This window comes from Copadichromis virginalis, linkage group LG20 (genome assembly GCF_057382275.1).
Source record: "Copadichromis virginalis isolate Kocher_CV1m ecotype Utaka linkage group LG20, C_Virginalis_male_GT1.1, whole genome shotgun sequence".
Classification (NCBI taxonomy): Eukaryota; Metazoa; Chordata; class Actinopteri; order Cichliformes; family Cichlidae; genus Copadichromis; species Copadichromis virginalis.
This window is the reverse complement of record NC_140637.1, coordinates 2,689,358-2,708,875: the sequence shown is the minus strand read 5'-3', so window position 1 is coordinate 2,708,875 and position 19,518 is coordinate 2,689,358. Positions and strand designations below refer to the sequence as shown.

Genomic DNA, 19,518 nt, shown 5'->3' with positions numbered 1-19,518 from the left:
TTTCTGCTTTACGTTTTTTTAAGCACCTATTACTGCAGTTCTCACATTGACCAGCAGAGGTCATCAGACAAACAAGAATCCATACTCCTTACATGGGAGATTTGTGTAGTGTTTTGTTTGTTTATTTTATTTTATTTTATCTGCAGTGTATCTTAAAATTAAGATGAAAAAAATTCTTCATCAGATAATTAGAGAGTCTCTCTACAATTTGTAGGAGCTACATTTAAAAAACTCTCATGTGACCTTCAGTGTATTGTTTGAATACATTTTCTCTGGGTCAAATGATTTAGTTGAGTAATAATTGCCTCAATATTCTCTCTGCTTTGGATTTCCTTTATGGAAATATTGAATGTGAGGACTTCTATTTCAAACAAATTTTTAGATCCTGTTACAAAAGGAGGAACATACATATATGAATACACACATACATAAAAAACTACACATAGAAAATATGTTGAAAGTTAAGCACTGGAGCAGAATGTCAAAAAGAATAAGAAATGTCCAATGGGAATTAAAACTGTGCAACAGTTTTAAAATGTTGCCTGGTCACTGGTGAAAATAAGACTTTCGGCTTCATCCCCTTTGCGTAATATTAGCATTCCAATGTTTTCTTTCTGCATCTGTCATGCTTGCTCTTTATCTGTTTATGTCTGTGTGTGTGTGTGTGTGTGTGTGTGTGTGTGTGTGTGTGTGTGTGTGTGTGTGTGTGTGTGTGTGTGTTGTCTGTCTTCCTAGTTGTTGAACAAATGCCAGTGAGATAATACTCCCTTGAAGTCCCAGTCTGTCTGGTCAGTCAGATGAGGAGCTGGTTATTTTTAACACTGCAGGGGGTTGTTGAAGTATCAGAGAGGCCAAGCTGTGTGTCAGTGAGTGCAGAAGCCCATCTCACATCTCCCTGTGTTTTCCTCCTCTGTGTATTCCTTTTCACTGTGGGATCATTCCCAGTGGCTCTGTAGAGACAGGAGAGATTTGTTCAGCAGACAATGCCCGCTGAAGAAATGTGCAGATAAATTGGACAGGGCCGATAATGGACAGATATAAAGCCACAGAGGAGGCTGTGCAGACACAGTTAGGCTCAAGGATAGATCAGTGAGAGTGCTAGTAAGAGGACAGGTGATAAAAGCAGGCACAGAGAAAGTCCCTAATGCACCTGGTTGCAGCCTGGCTCACCTCTTCCTGAGCTACATTCTCAGCTGGAGGCAGATGAATGTATTAGTATAGACAGGTTTGGTCCCTGAGGAGAGACAACAATCCTGAATAGAGCTGGACCAAAACACCTTGTGCTATCTTTGGATGCACGATTATTTTACACTTTCGGACTGGAAATTGCAAACGGATGTAACTCTCTCTCAAAATCTGATACAGTGGCTTAGATGTGATTTGAGATCAAGTAAAAAATATATATAAATAAAGCAATAAAATGGTCTCTTATGCAGATTTGAACCAGATTTACCTCATGCGCTTTGATCAGGGAACAGCAAACGAGTATACATTTGTCAGATGTTGTTCCCCATGGCTGTAATATCAGTGGGGGATTTGTCTGATAATGAATCAATCACTGAATATGGCTGGATGAACATCTGAGTGCAGCAGAGTATTACTAATCTAATTCCAGTCAAATGCAGGGAGGCCTAGAATCATCTCCTCTCATGGGGCCTGCGATTTCAAGTTCTGCATCCAAATCACAATCCATGATAAGATAAAGGTTTTGTCACTCACACTGGTTTCCTGGTCAGTTTCCATTAGATCACCGTTCCTATGAAGAAGCTTGGTGACTTCACAGCATGAAATTTTGACAGAACATTGTGTTAACAGCTGTGACTTTATGTCAAAATTTTAAGTGTTTTTAAGCAATCAACACGAAAAAGGTGTTATTTTGTTTCATGTTTGTTTTACCTGATGAATTTAAGTGTTGAGCAATAATTCTAATGAAAAGCAGTTTGACCCAGTTAGATCCTTAAATAGATTTTTGTTCACCAAAAGTACAGCTATGAGTAATAAACGCAATCTGCACAGCATATTTGCTGAAGATTAATTCATCCTGCAGCTGAAACACATGCATAAAAATAAATAAATAAATTATAGAGCCCTAGATGCACTTTGTTTACACACATTAAAGCCAGTTGTGGCAACACATTTAGTCACATTTCACAGACATACACACCAACATTATTTTTCATTTTCAGAAATGATAAACATTGCCAGTTACACTCAGTTTGTTCACTTGTTGTTTTCTTTCATGTTACATAATACACAGAGCTCAATAAAAAAAGAAACTTGCTTGAAAATATATATTTGGAAAAAGTGAACTGAGACATAAAAATTCACAGAAAGAAAACAGATTGATTTCAGTGAAAGCAGCACCTGAGCGTGGTCATACATTTTTAGTAGCTAAACCATCAAATGCACAATGTTAGCAATGAACTGAGCTCACAAGGCTCTTTTTGGTATTATATATAATCATGAAAAACACACTGCAATTACTGGATAGTGAAGATTTGACTTAATATATCCCAGATCATTTTAACATCAATCATTAGAATATTATCCAGGCACCTAATTTCCAAAAGCACTTTTAATTTATCATAAATAACACACACAGTGATCACTCCTGCTCTTTAGATGATGTGAAACTGGAAGAAGGCAATTCGCCCACCGCTTTATTTACCACACAGCCCTGACCTCAGGGGCAGAAGGGGACGTGCAGCCCTCAGCCCTCCCCTTTAAACTCGCACGTACACACCCCTTTAAACACGTCACTCGGCTGGCTGGCAGGCTGGCTAGTATCTGGCGGTGGTGGTGTGCGGTTGGACTGTGGTTGTGTTTCAGGTCTGGTCGTGTTGATAACGACACACTTACGACGCATTTCATCGCGGGAGAGATGGGAGTTATGAAGAAATGGCTCTAAAACAAATTGCCCCAACGCTGCTGGCCCTGCTCGGGCTGGTGGCCGTCGGTAATGGTAAGTTTCATCCGAGCACCTCTCCGGCTTTTGTCTCGATGTGTTTTCCTGGACTGGGCATCGCCTGTTGTCGCTAATCGTCATGGCGCTCTCTATCGCGGATTTGGCTAGCCGTGTCTTGCTAGCGTCGACCTCAAAACCACGGCTGCTGTTTGGTCGAACCGGCTGCCGTGCCGTGTTTGATGATTTATCGATATTTTTGGCTTTTATCCGCTGACAAATTCAATTGAGCTGTTGTTGAACACGAGTAGCGAAACCAACAACAACCACAACAACAACATGGTGGGGCTGTCTGTTCCGAAGCGCCAGCTAACGTCTGCTAGCTAAAGTTCAATAATGTTGATAAATCTGTGTTATTAAATGGATACAAAACTGATATAAATATGATTTTATTATTCTGTACGAACACCCCAAGCAAGGAATAGTAGTCTACATGGTGCTGTTGATGCTGAGGTTAATCTCTTGTGTGGCTGTTATGCTAACTTATTTACAAAATAGTGTCTTTTTGGCTTGTGACTGCTTATCGCTGTTTTGCTTGGGGACATCGTATAATGATAGCTGGCTGGTTGAATTTGCGTAATGTGGTCAGTTACAGTTTCGTCACATGTTGTGAGGACTGGTTTCCACGCTGGAAGGAGCAGAAAGGAGCCTCTGAATGAAGGCCTAACCTACTTTGTGCATGAAATGTGTTTTCTGAGGGTAAACACTGGCAGCTCTGCCATCGCTTTCCATTTGTAAAGAGTGAAAAGGGTGCTTAGTGGACCCCCACCCCCCCTTTCCTTCCTGCACAGCAGAAAGTGAATGCTGGCATAGGGCGACAGCAGCCGTACATTCAGCCATCCCAGACAGAAGTCAGAGTTGAAGTCTGGGTTCATTGTGATGGAAATGTGGCAAGTGGGGTCTTTTGAGGCGCCAGTTATGGTCCTTCTTCAGTCCGATTCCTCCCCATCTGCTGGAGCAGCTGATGCCCAGCTTCACACAACAGCACCACATCACAATATATCACTATATGTAACAGCACACACAGTATATCACCAAATATTCAGCCAAAGCACAGAGCGTTTGGCCCCTCAGCGCATCTACTGACCTTTAAGTTTGCTCCAAACGTCCCTTCACTTTCATTATGCTTCAGTAGGTTAGACACAAGCATGTCTTGTTTTATGAAAAACTCTGTTCTCTTCCTTTGAGTTTTGCACCTTTGTTTCAACTTGCCACTCACTGGATACACTTATTATTAAAATGATCCGTGTGCCAGGGGGAAAAATGATCTTTGCTTCATTTGTTATCCATTAAAGTGTACTGTGCTAAACAATTGAGTCATCCTTCTGAGAATCATAAAAACTGTTCCTCCCCCACAAGTTTAGATAAGGGCGCAATACACTAAGGTTGATCAGTTCAAGGCATGCTGGGAAAATTGTCACACCTGAGTGGCCAGTTTGTTTGCCTGGGTTACACCAACATTAACAGAGATGTGTGAAGGGGGAGAGTTGGGGGTGGGTCTGTGACCGGTGCAGACACACACAGTGATAATGGGTCTGTCCATCTGGCAGGGCTTGTCATGCAAGGGGGGCCACGAGTCTATCATGAGCTGCTTTCTCCCTATGTAATGGATTACACCATGCACAGGCTGAAACCAGACAAACCTGAAAGCTGCTTCGCTGGAGCAGATTCCAGGCCTGCGCGAGTATGTTTTTGTGAGAATATGCTTTACTCACAGGTTTGAATCTGTCACGTGTTGTTGACTTCACGAGGATTAGGAGTCACTGGTGTTATGGGCATTACATGTCTACGTGACGCAGTCAGACTGGGTGAATTGAACAAAGTAGCAATGTGATATGGGCACTGTCAACCACAGTGCCGCTAGGTAGGGCGCGTCCCTCCCCTTCTCTCTACATTCTCCATCTCACTTATATAAAAGCCTGCTGCTTTGTCAGAATTTAATCTGTACTTTGTTGTCTGTGGTCCCGTTTCTGCTTTCATTCACTTACTTCTAACAGGGTGGTGAAGAAAGCTTTAGTTTGGGGTTTTTTTTTTTTTTTTTTTTTTTTTTTTTTTTTTTAAATCTCTAGGTTAGAGGAAGGCCATTGGATAGATGAGCTCCTGCTATCTCTTGACCTTTGAACTCACCTTTGGAAGCTCTTCAACATACAATCACCAGGCCTGCCAGACTATTGTCGTTTCCTGATGTGCCTCTTTTCCACTCTTGGATGCATAACCCTGCTGTCTTTCTGGTAAAATGACCGCCTTCTGTCATTCAGACATGGCTTATTAATGTTTCTTCATTTATTTTACACATACAACGTTGATGGATAGAACCACATACATGTGAGATTTGGATATCATGCATCTAGTGAGGTATGATATCCAATAGGAGGCAAATAGAGCGTATAATGTTCTTCCCATCATTTATTTAACACATTGAATGTGTTAAATAAATAAATAAATGAACATTAGTGGCCTATGTGTGAATAACAGAATGCATTAGATCAGAGTTTTCTGACTGCAACATAGTGACCGAACATGAGTGTATTCAGAAGGATTCTTTCCCCCCCTTCTCATTATGAGCAACTGAGATGCACAGCAGGCAACGGCATGATTCACAGTGGCTTACATCAACACATTGTAATTGCACGCATGCCTATACATTTATGCAAGTATATAGGTTTCAGAATTAGATAGTAGAGTGTTGTCGGTCTGCTGCTTTTATGGAAAAAGGCCGTAGTGCTCATTAAGATGTAAGGTAGACCTGCTCAGGTGCACTCAGATTAATGGATAATGTTGCGTGTCTGTGGCGTGTGGTTGTGGCTTGAAACTAAAACATGCCTTCCTTTCAGTTTGAACAGGGAACTCACTCTACAGGGGTAAACGGTGCAGGTGCTTGTGTAATGTCAAATTTGATGTGAAAGAGTTCAGGTGGTGGCTGTGTGAGCTAGTCAGTTTGGAACATGCGTATACCTGCCCATTAGATCAGAGCAGGGAGAATGTACAGAGAGGTTGAAACTTTATAGGTTCCAAGGTGTAAGCCCGTAAAGAGAAGACGGTGTGGACAGGGGAGGGGAGATGGACATTTGGATTTCAAGCAAGATTGAGTTTGAAAAGTAGAACGTGTTTTAAAGGGGCGGGGGTTCCTTCTCCCTCAGTGTGTAGAAGTTGTTTAAACCTGTTCTAGATAAGTTGTATTGTCTGCCAGATCCCTGCAGCTATGTCGTGATCAAATGAAGTTGCATCACATCCTCTGTATAAAATTTCTGGTTGCTTCCTGGCTCAGACACCACCTCCTTTGCAATTTGTGTTTACTAACAATTTCCATAATGTGGCACTGAGCCAGTCGGGGTCAGGTTAGGTCCGGGGTGGTCTAGTTTTCCTTCCATAATGACCAGTGTTGTTAATGACCTCCTTTGGCCCGGAGGCAGAGAGCCCTAATTGCTACAGCAGACGGCATAGCCCCGGACTGACCCGGCTCCTCCATTACTGATGCTAGACCGCAAGAAATTACTATCGCTTTAGAGCCAGCCAACTTCTTGCCTGTCCTCTTCTCTTCAATTTACTCTAAAGTACTTGTCTTTGTTTAAAGAGTTTTTGCATATTGTTCATGAACCTGCATTTGTTTCTGTGGCGTATCTTAAGCATACACAGACATAAGATCTGTGATTTCTCACCGTGCTTCCACAGACTTGATAGTTACATTAATTTATGTCTATAGAGCTAAACTCGACAGCTTCCTCCATTGCATGTCTCTTTGATTTGTTTTTCTTTTTTGTTTTTTCTGACTGCTGTTGGAATTTAGATCAGACCCACACTGCCTTGTAATTTTCTGCTAGAAGGTATGCAGTCTACTTGTCAAGTTTTCTCTAATACTTCCGTGACAATGATTTACTTTGATTAGTGTGATCCAGGGTAAAACTTTTGCTTTTGGAATCCAGTGAGAGTGCCTTATCTAACTAGCTCTTCAAATACCATTTAACCCTATTTTCTCTCCTGGGCTCAGATAGTGTTGGTAGCTTAAACAGAGCAAAAATTTCTTATGAGTAAGTGTGTGAATATGCAAAGTAGTTGCTTTTTTTGAGCTTTAAAGGTAACTGCTGGATTTATGCCAAATCCTTGTGGTGTTCTCGGATCAACGTTGCATTTTGTCTGGGCTGTTTTTATTTTGGTTTCACAATATTATTAGCTTAAGGATTATCTGCAAAATAACTTGATCTGTCTTTTTTCACAATGAAAAGAGTGACATAACTAAAATTTATATTTTTGCCATATGTGAAATTTCTATATATATGTTGTGCTATGTATATATTGTCATTCTGATCATTCTTCTCAGTTATTTATGCAATGAAAATACAAATTACAGCAGAATCAAGGAGTTTTGGAAATTAGCTTTAGTTTTCAGTGCGTCACTTCAGTTTTATTTATGTAACACCAGATCACAACAAGAGTTTACCTCAAGGTGCTTAATATTTTAAGGTGAAACCCTACAAAAATCACCAAGGGGAAAAAAAAAAAAAAGTTTGGACTATGAAACTGCCCTTTATGATCAGACACGTGGCAATGGTGGGACAGGACAAAACCCCCCTTTTAACAGGAAGAACTTGACATCAAGGCTAAACACAAGCAAACTAAAAATAAGTGTGTCAGTGTCTGCAGTGTATTTGGCGCCAGTTGTTGGTCTGTAAGAAAACAGTGTTTGTGTTTAACAAATAATTGTAACCGAAGAGGGGAAAAAAACGACACTTCTGCAAACATCCAGGATGGGTTTCAAGCAGCTTCAAATGTCATTGACTCATATTACCACCATTTTAGAAATCAGTTTGAGAATCTGAGCACAAGTGTCTGCAACAAATCCAAAGTGAACCTGTGCTCACACTCGTGTGCTTTTGAACCCAAGCAGAACAACAGACAAGACAGGAAGGGATGTAGCCTCAGGCTGGTGGTTGGTAGACATGGTAGAAGCAGCCTCGGCCCCAGAGACTTCACTTTAGAATCAGATCAGTAATCTGACCCTGAGATGCAGACAAAGGTAATGACTTTCCTCCTTCCCCTAGCATTGATTAGGACACAGTTGTGGTGTGTGCATGTGTATGTTAGCCTGTGTATGTGTGTTGCACTCACACTGTCTGGTGGCGTCTGCTTGTCTTGATCAGCTCTCAGTCTGGTATCTGTATGGATCTAATTTCAGCCAGTGCATTTTGGTAATGGTTCTCCCCTCCCCATGCACGCACACATGCTGATTGTCTGTCTGAGCCCCCAGAAACCCACAGTGTTTGTGTAACCTGCCGCCCTGCGCCAAGCACATTTACAGTATTTTCTTTATGTTATCGTACACAGAACTTCAGTCGTGTTTTGAGAGCGTTGTTTCCACCAAGTCGGTCTGAACGGCGCATGCATCTGCTGAACGCTGTCATCGTGGTTTATGGGTAAAGTTCTGTGGAATGGGGCTGTTCTGTGTTTTATTTCATTAGGTTCATAGGACCGCCAAATTAAGGCAACGCTGTTTATGGCAACAAAGTTTTAATAATGTTTTCCTGACTGTGTTCTCATTTCCTGTCTCAACACGAACGGAATGATTGGAACTCCGTGCTAACGGCTCAAAGGGATTGCGTTTAGGCTCTGCTCTCCCTGTTTTTGTCATGTGTTCCCTTTTCTGCTCCCTCCCATAAGTTAAAGTCTAGACTGGGTTTTAATGACAGTCGCAGCTGGTCACTTGGGCAGACCTCAATCGCAGCTGGGGGGCCCTGTTTGCCGCCTCCCCCTCTGTATTGTCCTTCCCAAATGGGGACCAACCCCCATCCTGTCTGGCCCAGAGCAGCTCCCCCAAACATCGGGGTTGTTACTGGTAACCCCACTCTGCTGTCCCCTGTATGCCACCCATCCCCCCACGCAAAAGTGCACACCCCCCACTCCAGTCTTTGTTCATGTAGGGCCAGTCCAATCCCCTCCTCATGTCGCCTTAATCTCCACACAAAGGACCAGTGTAAAGACCACCAATTATGTGGATACAAGAGCAGAGTTCACTCAAACTTCACACACACGGCCTTTTCCTCAGATCCAAGTGTATTTAGGCTCGGTAATATTCCTGCAAGTCTGGCTTTGTAACACTTTGGCTCTGAATCTATTGAGATATGCAGAGCGCTGTGTAAACAACACAGCATTTGGATAAATGTTTTTTGTTTGAATTAGTTAAGTAGCAGAACTCCACATTGCCTGATGTTCATCTCGGTTTTTTGGATGGTTTTTTGTTGTTGTTGTTGTTGTTGTTGTTTGTTTTTTGTTTTTTAAACCGCTACCTCGTGCCATCTTTTGCAAAGTTTTGTTTGGGGCTGTGATTTAGCAGTTAGATGAATATATTGGCGGGTGAGCGTTGGCTGAATTCTTGAGCAGTTTGTTCTTTTGGAGTGAATTTGAAGGCCAATTTTTTACTATTCTATTTTGGTGGTCTGCCTCCATGAGCATCTAACTTGGCAGATAAAGAACCTGTAAAGCAGGTTTCAAAGCTTGTGCTAATGAGTTGAGTCGGCCCATATTTTGCACATTCGTGTCCCTCTTTCAGTTTTTCAGAAAGCAGAGGTGACATTTGAGTGTGTTTTAATGTTTGCTGTCCAATTGGTATAAATTATATTTGAAAACTAAATCAATAACTGTACGTGTGCCCGTATGGTTTAGTGACGTGTGTTTTTCCCAGCAGCTTGTTCATTATTAACAGGATGTGAGAGAAATGTCCTCCGCCTAATTGCTTCATCTCGGGCTTTCTGCTCATGACTTTTATTTGGGTGTTTTTTCATCATGCACATATCAATAAATATTACACAGTCACCAGTAGAACCGTTTACGGCTGGTGGACAGATTTTTATATCGCCTAAGCCTGTTTGCTGATTGCATAAATGTTATACATTGTAGTCACAGGGCGTTCAACTTACAGGATGTTTTCATTTAGATAAAAGCATTAGTCAGTAATGAAACATCAGATCATTTTATCTAAACTTGTGAATCAATCACCATCAAGTTAATAATAAATATCCTCTCATGTTTTTGCTGTGCTGAACACACATAATGTTTTTGCTTCTCAGCGTGGAAGCGGGCTACACATGGTATAGTCATGAGGTAGCCCTAAATGAAAGGGAGGACTTCCCACAAACCAAACTCTTGGTAGGCCGCAAACCATCCATGGTAGAGTTGAGAAGCAAATGTGTGTGTTTTCAGCCATGTTTGGTTTCCTTCCTGAGCTTCTGTCTGTGTCTGTGTGCCATCTGTCTTACCACACACAGACTCTCCAGTGATGAATGTGCCTTTTCATTTCAGATCACCGTGTTCTTGTCAGATCACTCCTGTTAGCTCATTATCGTGTATTGGTGCAATATGTTTGTCATGAAAAAAACTTTTATAGCCTTCAATTTGAGTTTTGTGAGGCGATTCGGTTTACAATCCTAAGTGTGGTGAGGAGGCGCTTTGTCTTAAAATGTGCTGCGTGTGTATTTCCTTTTAAATGCTGCTCTTGCTTTTGAGAACGTATTGATGAAAATGGCTCTTGTCTGGATTCACTTGGTAAAAATTTGATATGCTTTACTGAAAAGCCATAAACGGCAGACGTGAAGGAGAGATGGTCCTGGTGGAAAGAGGTGTTTCAGGTTGTCTGAATGTTGATGGAAGTAATGTGTCATCCTGCATTTAAACCTACAGCCATGACTCCTGTCATCGGTTTTATTTTGTTAAACTATTTGCCACGCACTAGCCTGATGTGGCACAGGGCTTGTTTTTCTCTTTTTATCAGGCCCAGCCTGCTTTACCTCTGTGTAATCTGCAGGAAATTCCATCTGCATGCGAACTTGAGTGAAATTTGGACACACTCAGCATTGAGTTCCTGTCACTTTCCCACTCACCTCCTCAAGAACAAGAGACACACACACACACACACACACACACACACACACACACACACACACACACACACACTAACCAGATGTGAAATATTACTGAAACTCTGCTTCAAGTGTTCCACATTTCCAGTTACTACTCGGTGAACAAGCATAGACACATCAGCGTACACGCTACATGCAAAAAATGCTCCCACGCAGAAATAAACCTTCAAGAGTTCAGGGGAAACCACTGCTATGACACCACGGTTTGTGGTTTAGGCCACTTGGATGTTACATGCAGATGTTGCAATAAGTATATCACTCATTGAATTTTTTTTATTACTTTATTACTTATTATTTTTTATTACTACTCTGGTAGTTGCTTAATTTGCTGGAATCTGCTGACACCTTTTGGCCGACCTCTTCGTTGGTTCAAAAAGAGAAGATCACTGAGCTCATCTGGTCAAAGAAGCCCTTTAGTATAAGACACAGAGGATTAGTGGAATTTTGCCACTCTCAACGTCTTTCTTTCCTCTAGGCTAGGCATTGTCAGCTGTCCGACCAATGTTGAGCCTCTTTTTGAAGAAGAATAGGGATTGAAATTCCTCTTCTCTTTGTGTCTCCTCCTGTGTTGTTTTAGGGTATAGTGGTCTTGTCTTTGTTAATTCCACAGTGATTAGTCTCAAGTGGTCCAGCCTTTGTCTGGCCTCACCCACGGTAGTGTTGACAGTACGTTTTTCATTTTGGGTTTTCCTGTGTAAAAGGAACAACCAAAAATAAAAACGGCTCCACATTCCTACAACCAACTATGCCATGCCCTGCTGTGCGCTGTGGTAGGAGTAAACCTTAGAAGAAACCCAATGTGCTGGCCTTGCCCTAAATGAGAAGCATGTGTGGTATGACTCGAAATCACATTTCACTCCAAATCTAATCAGTTTTCAGTTTCTTGCTCTCTGGATTGCTCAACCAGTACTAGTTCTGTTTTAGATGTGGCAGGCACTGACCTCATTTGTTTGCGCGTATATGGACCACCATAGTTTTATTGTGAAAGCGGCAGGAGTTCCAGTGTGTCACCTTTTAATAGGTTCCTGCGCAGAAGTGTGCTGTATTTAATAACACTCTGGTCTCATTAGCTGAAACAGTGGCGGCTCTCGGTGTCGATGAGAAAAAGCCGGGAGAGGAATGGAGCAGAATGCTGCATTGGGGATTTGGCAGGAGCCCTCTCCCCTTGTTGAGTTTCACTTTGTCTGTCCCGACGGGCAGGACTGTCTCCACCCTGCGTGTCTGGGTTCATCTGCAGTGAAGGATCTGATTTCAGGGCTGTCTGGCTGCTTCTGCTGAACACTAAGGATCTGTGTCTGCACGTCATAATATGCCCACAATTTAAAGGGACCCTCATTACATTTTGTATTGAAACAGTGGTGTATGCTTGCCCCCTGCTGGGCACAATGAAGACGTGAACTAGAGGACTCTGTAACCTCGTGGTGATAAACTTCTTTTCTTTTTCTCACTCTCTCAGCTTTACATTGCAACTGCACAAACTGTGAGAAGACAGGCTATGAGTGCGAGACAGACGGTGCCTGCATGGCTTCAACTTATTATGTCAATGGGAAGGAGGAACACGTACGTGTCTGCATCAACCAGGACAGCCTGGTCCCTCCTGGGCAACCGTTCTACTGTTTGAGTGCTGAAGGTTTCTTCAATACTCACTGCTGCTATGTAGATTACTGCAACAGTATTGACCTGAAAGTCCCAGGTGAGACCTCATTAAATACTTTAGAGCAATTGTGACTGTTTATTTATTTTTTTATTTTTTTTAACCCATTTCTTTTGTTTTGTTTTGTCGTCTTAGTCCCAACCAAAGGGGGGGAATGGTCAACCCAAGTGAGCAACTGGGGGCCAGTGGAGCTGGTGGCAGTGATTGCAGGGCCCGTGTTCCTGCTCTGTGTGTTGCTGATGGTCGGGGTGTTCCTGTTCCAGTATCACCAGAGGGCCTACAGCCACAGACAACGGCTGGAGGTAGAAGATCCCTCCTGTGACCATCTATACTTGGCCAAGGACAAGACGCTCCAGGACCTAATCTATGACATGTCCACCTCTGGATCAGGCTCTGGTCAGTATGCAAAAGCAGGAGCTTCCATACATCCTTAGATATATCAGTATGCCCAAATGAGTAACATTCACCATAACGGTGTGAGGATACTTATCAGGGAACTCTTGTTGATTTGTTGCCTGTCTGTTGCCCCCTCTGCAGGTTTGCCCCTGTTTGTGCAGCGGACTGTGGCCAGGACTATTGTGCTGCAGGAAATAATAGGAAAAGGTCGCTTTGGGGAGGTGTGGCGCGGGAAGTGGAGGGGAGGCGACGTAGCAGTGAAAATCTTCTCATCCAGAGAGGAGCGCTCCTGGTTCAGAGAGGCTGAAATCTACCAGACAATCATGTTACGGCATGAAAATATCCTAGGATTTATTGCAGCAGACAACAAAGGTGAGGAAAACTGTTGGCTATATGAAGATACAATACAAGAAGGCTGCTTTAAATATTAATTTTTTTTTTTAACTTTAAATTGGTCAGTCTTTTAAAACTACTTCTCCCTGAAATATTCATATAAAGTTTTAATTATATTTTCGTTGTTTTAACCCTTTAAATCACAAAAAAACTAAAAAAAAAACTAAAAAACTAAATATTTTCCCAAAAAAACATTTGAAGTAATATTTGATTGTTATTATAATTAGGCCTTTAGATGGACTAAAGATTGGCACAAACAGTCATTTCGATCGCCTTTTATTTTTTTTTTCAGGACCAGAAAATGGTCTCCAGGCGGCAAATGCTCCTCCTCTAGCCCGGAATCGGTGCATGCTCCCGGGTTGACTCGCGACGATGACCGGGGCATGTTGCGTCGGACCCCTTTTTCCAACACACACATCCGGTACCACGTCACAACAAATACGTCATTTCCTGTTGACTAAAAAAAAAATGCACCCTCTCGTGGTCCTAGGGACCAAAAAATGGTCCGCACGATCAGCGGGCGAACCCGCTGCTTCACGCCGGAAAAGAGGCGTCATTTTCGGCAGGTCTGTCCAAGCAGCCCGCTGTTTTCCAGCAGAGGTCAAATGTGAAGCAAGGGCACCACCCGGTGGACAAATAAAAAAATTACAACTCCAAGGCCTGTAGTCCAAAACAAAACCCAAGCTGGAAACCTGACGACCCCTTTGACCGTATTTTTTCTGGCGTGAAAAATAGCGTTTATAATGGGTTTCAATGGGACAATTTTTGTCCAAAGGCATAAAGGTGGATGCATTGCTGTAGCTTAGCCATTTTAGGCTAATTTAATGAATTTACACCACAATTAAACAAAAAAAGTAAAAAAAAAAATTCTTTGACAAATTTGGCTTTAATCCACTCAACACAGTGAAAATGGTTTAAAACTAAAAATTCAAAAGACAATAAATGTCCTTAAGAGCCTCCAAGGGTTAATATTTTTATTGCACTTTTTGGGCGTGGTCGATAGTGTGCATTTTATGAAATGCGCTCCTGGAAAAAAAATAAAAGGCGATCGAAATGACTCTTGGTGCCAATCTTTAGTCCATCTAAAGGCCTAATTATAATAACAATCAAATATTACTTCAAATGTTTTTTTTGGAAAATATTTAGTTTTTTTGTTTTTTGGGGCTAAAAAAACAGGGCGCTCATGTAATGAAACTGGGATTTAAAGGGTTAAAACAACGAAAATATTATTAAAACTTTATATGAATATTTCAGGGAGAAGTAGTTTTAAAAGACTGACCAATTTAAAGTGAAAAAAAATATGAATATATAAAGTTTTTATAGCACTTTTTGAGGAATGGACATTTATTGTCCTTAGGCACAAAGGTGGATGCATTTTTAAGGTACCTCCAAGGGTTAAACAACCCTCAACAGTAAAAGTTTAGGCCTTTTCAAAATAAAATGTTTTACAAGCTCGCTGCTGTTTAAGTAGAGTAGATTATTTGATCGACGTTATTCATTTGTTCCCTTTCAGACAACGGCACTTGGACTCAACTCTGGCTGGTGTCAGACTATCATGAGCATGGCTCACTTTTTGACTACCTGAATCGCTACTCTGTCACCATTGAGGGGATGATCAAATTGGCGCTATCAGCTGCCAGCGGCTTGGCACACCTACACATGGAGATCCTAGGCACTCAGGGTGGGACTTTCATGTCTGCAGAGTGGATATGTTATATGTAAAGGGCGAGCATGTTCTTGATGCAAGTGTAATGCTGTTGTGTTGGTTCTCGTGCAGGTAAACCTGGCATTGCTCACCGTGACCTCAAGTCCAAAAATATTCTGGTTAAGAAGAACGGCACATGTGCTATAGCTGACCTAGGTCTGGCTGTCCGCCATGAGTCTATCACAGACACGATCGATATTGCACCGAATCAGCGCGTGGGCACTAAGAGGTAAATGTTTCCATACTTATCAGCACTCAAGTAGATAAAGCGCACAGGGGATTTTACAGGTCTTCCCTGAGGCCTTAAAGAATACATCTGACAACTTTCTTTCTTTTTTTTTCTTCTAATACTTTGAATATCAGAAAGTGAAAACTTTGCAAAGCTGGATTTTAGTTTTCTGACTTTTTCATAATTCTAGTCACTCTTGGATGTAATACCCTGTTATTCTCTGCACCACAGAAATGGGAGACCTTGGTAGAACTTTGAGTGAGATAGATGTACTGTGATGTAGAGTGTAAAAGATGGCAGTAGCTACAATGACCACACAGTGGTTTGTCAAATCCTGTTTTAAAGCCTTAAGATGTGATTTTTCTCAGTGGCTGTCTTGGTGATCTTAAACTGCATGCTCAATTATTGAGGAGGAGGAGAGCTGACTGTGAAACTGCATGCTCATTGGCCAACAACTTGGCATAATGCAAAAATTCAACATGACCAGAAACGAGTCACCGAGGGCAGACGGTGATCAAGAAAGTGTTTACTGGGGTGAAGCGTGAGGGCTGTTTTTTCTCATATTCTGAGGACCAGAAATCTTTTTTGCAGCCATAGGTATCGCCCCCTAGTGGGCATTACAAGGAATGAAAGTTTGAGACTTGTTGGGAGGCTGTTATCTTACTTCAGTTTCTATTAGTGGTGCTAAAGTTGTTGTTCATGCTGTGTGTGTCCACCCTCAGGTATATGGCTCCAGAAGTCCTGGACGAATCCATAAACATGAAACACTTTGACTCCTTCAAGTGTGCTGACATTTACGCACTGGGCCTGGTGTATTGGGAGATTGCGCGTCGCTGCAACACAGGAGGTAAGAGCACAATATAAATAAATATGATACAGTTGGTCAAATAAACAGAAACATGAAATCTGAGACTGAAAATGCTTCTCTGTCATGTACTACAGGTATCCATGAGGAGTACCAGCTACCCTACTATGACCTTGTGCCCTCTGACCCGTCCATAGAAGAGATGAGGAAGGTGGTGTGTGACCAGAAACTGAGGCCCAATGTGCCCAATTGGTGGCAGAGCTATGAGGTATTTCACACCATGTATATGAACAGCTGCACTAGTGGTTTCTAAAAATATGTCCAATGGCAGTATATGGAACCAGTTGGGCTGTATTAGTTTGGCAGTACAAGATGTTCTGGTCTACAAGTATGAAGGTAGACTGCCAACTTCTGAGTCAGTGTTGTGGGGGAGGATTAAAATAGTTTTATCTACTCAGTCGTCCATTGTTAAAATTTGGGGTTCATGATGTCCCTGAGCTGGCTACCAGCAAATAAAGTAAAACTTGGATAAATCAGTTCATTTCTGGATTTAATTTCACTTAAAAAACAAAACAGAAAAACAGCTTTTTACATAAAGTGTACTATTCTTAGCAGTGGTGCCCTCAATATACAAAATAAATGAGCCAGTCCAACAGTCTGTTATTGCCTTAGTGCAAGACGCAGTAATCAACATTTAATGTCCCTGATGTAGGTGCACAGGTCTGTCTTACCTTAAACTCTGACATTTTTCTCACACACAGAGGCTGGTTTGAAAAGCACAGATCGCGACTCATTCAAATGTCTGTGGCTATAAGTCATGTTGTAACACTTTTGTCCTCTTGCTGCGCAGTCACTGCGCGTGATGGGGAAGATCATGAGGGAGTGCTGGTATGCCAACGGAGCAGCCAGACTGACAGCTCTGCGCATCAAGAAGACTTTGTCTCAGCTCAGCGTGGAGGAGGATGTGAAGATGTGAGCGTACAGGCGGCAGAAAGACACTCTGGAGACGCACAACCAGACAACACTCCCATAGGAAAGAAACACTAAAGACAGACTGCAAATGAAAACCCTGCCAGTTTTAAAGCCACACTCCAAGTTGTGACAAGGCCTACCTCACCTTTTTAGCCAAAACTACTGAGAATCAACCCTTCTCCTCCTCCTCCTGACTTTTCTCTCCCTTCCCCTGCCTCCCTTTAGCTCCTCACGTCTCTTCCTCCTTCCCTCTGACTCCCTTCTCCATGGGCCACAACACTACAGCACTACCACTGTTAATATCATCACACTCAACCTTTCTTTTTTCATCTCCCATGGCAGGAAGTAGAACTCTTGTACAGTGAAAAGAATCTTCTGTTTTTGATCATCTGTTTTCTTGTTTTTCCTTTTAACCTCTCTGAAATTGTCCAACATGGACTAAAGTCGTCCAGAAGAGTCGGGCATGTCGTGGGCTTCAAGTTTAGGAACGATTACACATAACTTTCCATTGTGTTGGCCATACAACATCATATTCTGTCGCTGTAAGGAGGGGAAAGAGGCTGAAGCACTGTTTTTTATAGGTGTGTGTGTGCGTGTGTGTGTGTGTGTGTGTGTGTGTGTGTGTGTGTGTGTAAGTAAAAGGTGTCTGGACTACTAGCATGTTCCCAAGACACTACAATGTCTACTGGTGTAGGCTGTAGTTCATTAGAGAAAATCAGTTATTGGACATGTGGTAATTAAGCATGAACAGCTGGATTGTGCTTTTTTTCCCCTCATTTTATTCCCTCACTTGAATCTTCAAACACAAATTAGTTGCACTCAACTGTAGCTTCCTCATCACATGTGAGACCGGGCAGGTGTCACATAGCAGATGCGGTCCAGTCCTGGCGTTTAGTTTGAAATGTGGCAGGGATAATGTTGAATTTATTCTAATTTTTTTTTCTTCTTGGGATGGTTTTATTTATTTGTTCATAGTTTTTACTACATAATGATGAACACTGTGAGATGAGATGTGACAAACCACAAAATTAAATGTCGTAGTTCAGTCAAAGTCTTCAGAGTCGTGGGTTATTGCATTCATTTATTTTTTAAATTTAATTTCTTCTTTTTCTTTTCTTTTTTTTTAAAGTAAAGATGCTGTTTGAAAAATGAATGCAGCCATAACCCTCTGGCGGTGACAGGTGAAGACGTAGTACACACGGGCCAAATAAGAGGCGTATGAAAAGGCAATGAAAACAATCTTTTCTTTTTAAAATATATATATTTTTTGTGTAAAAGATCATGATGGGTGTTTTTTCTTCTGGCTTTAACATTAGACACTACTGATGATGGGTACATATGATTTGTATATACAACATGCATTTTGTTTTATTTTTTTCCTTCTATGCCACAAGCTCCAGTGTGACATTGATCAGTGATTTTAATCTGATGGTACTTTCACGCATCTGTTTGATCCGTCTATGGTTTCTGACTGTCCGAGGAAAGGATTGCGATATCTGCTGGAATTTGTATTTCACTTGCTCCTCTCATGGTAATTTGGTGGTACTACTGATCCCAGGCCATTTTGCTGCAACTTCCTTTTTTTAATTTAATTTAATTTTTAAAATCTATATAAACACAACTATTGCAGGTGCTTGTTGAGTTCTTTCAAGAGCTGAGTAATGCAGATCTGTTTCTACATACGTCTTCTGGGGTGACATCTTTCTCAATGACACTGGAATACTTAGCAGCTTCTTGTAAACCTTACTATTCTGATACTGCCACTGGCTGTTTATTCAGAAATCCAGACGATTGCTGACAGTTCGTGCACAGGGAACATGTGGTTAGATGTAAAATGTAGTTGGGAGTTTTACTGTCAAAGACTGACATGCTGTAAAGAGAAACTGCATGTTTTCATTCTACATCTGACTTTGAGTCCGTCTCCAGACGAGACTATGAAAGTATTACACTGACATTTGTCACCATCGGGCTCTGCACTGTTATGTCCACAAGGGCGATTAGTTAACGTTAGTTACGCCATCACTTGATCCAGAATCCATGTGTCATGTTGGTATCCATTTTTTGCATGCTGTCTCAAACACTGGGTCCTCTGCATTGAGGTAGATAAACTTAAGAGATGATGTTTTTTGTTTTGTTTTTGTTTTTTTCCCCCCACCATTTCCTGTGTGCTTTTTGTTGTTGTTTTTTTTATTTTGTTTTTGTTGTTTTTGTTTTCTGTTTGTGTACCCCAGAAATGTTGCTGCTACTGTTAACATGGGTAGAAGTTCAGCGGGCAGAGGGAAGTGAATAAAAGAAGGGAGGGGAAGTGGGCGACTGCTGTCAGTTGAACCAAAATTGTCAAAACACTCCTGTCCATGTTTGGTTTGTTGCCATGGGTATATGACCATCAGACATCCTGTTCATAGGTAATAAAAAATAATATTGTGCAGATCTTTTCAGAATTAGTTCAAAGGTGTACATAGATGATATACAATAAAATCCTCTTTTTCTTA

General features: G+C 41.7%; 1 protein-coding gene across 1 annotated transcript; it reads left to right on the top strand.

Annotated features, from left to right (window-relative positions):
* Positions 1–2,728: 2,728 nt before the first annotated feature.
* On the top strand, positions 2,729–19,518 carry acvr1ba (activin A receptor type 1Ba). Its single transcript, XM_085443048.1, has 9 exons — positions 2,729–2,962; positions 12,329–12,565; positions 12,662–12,922; positions 13,064–13,294; positions 14,829–14,996; positions 15,093–15,249; positions 15,972–16,096; positions 16,192–16,322; positions 16,905–19,518. Exons 1-9 carry the CDS (start codon positions 2,899–2,901, stop codon positions 17,028–17,030), a joined length of 1,500 nt encoding a protein of 499 aa, XP_085299174.1. The 5' UTR covers positions 2,729–2,898; the 3' UTR covers positions 17,031–19,518.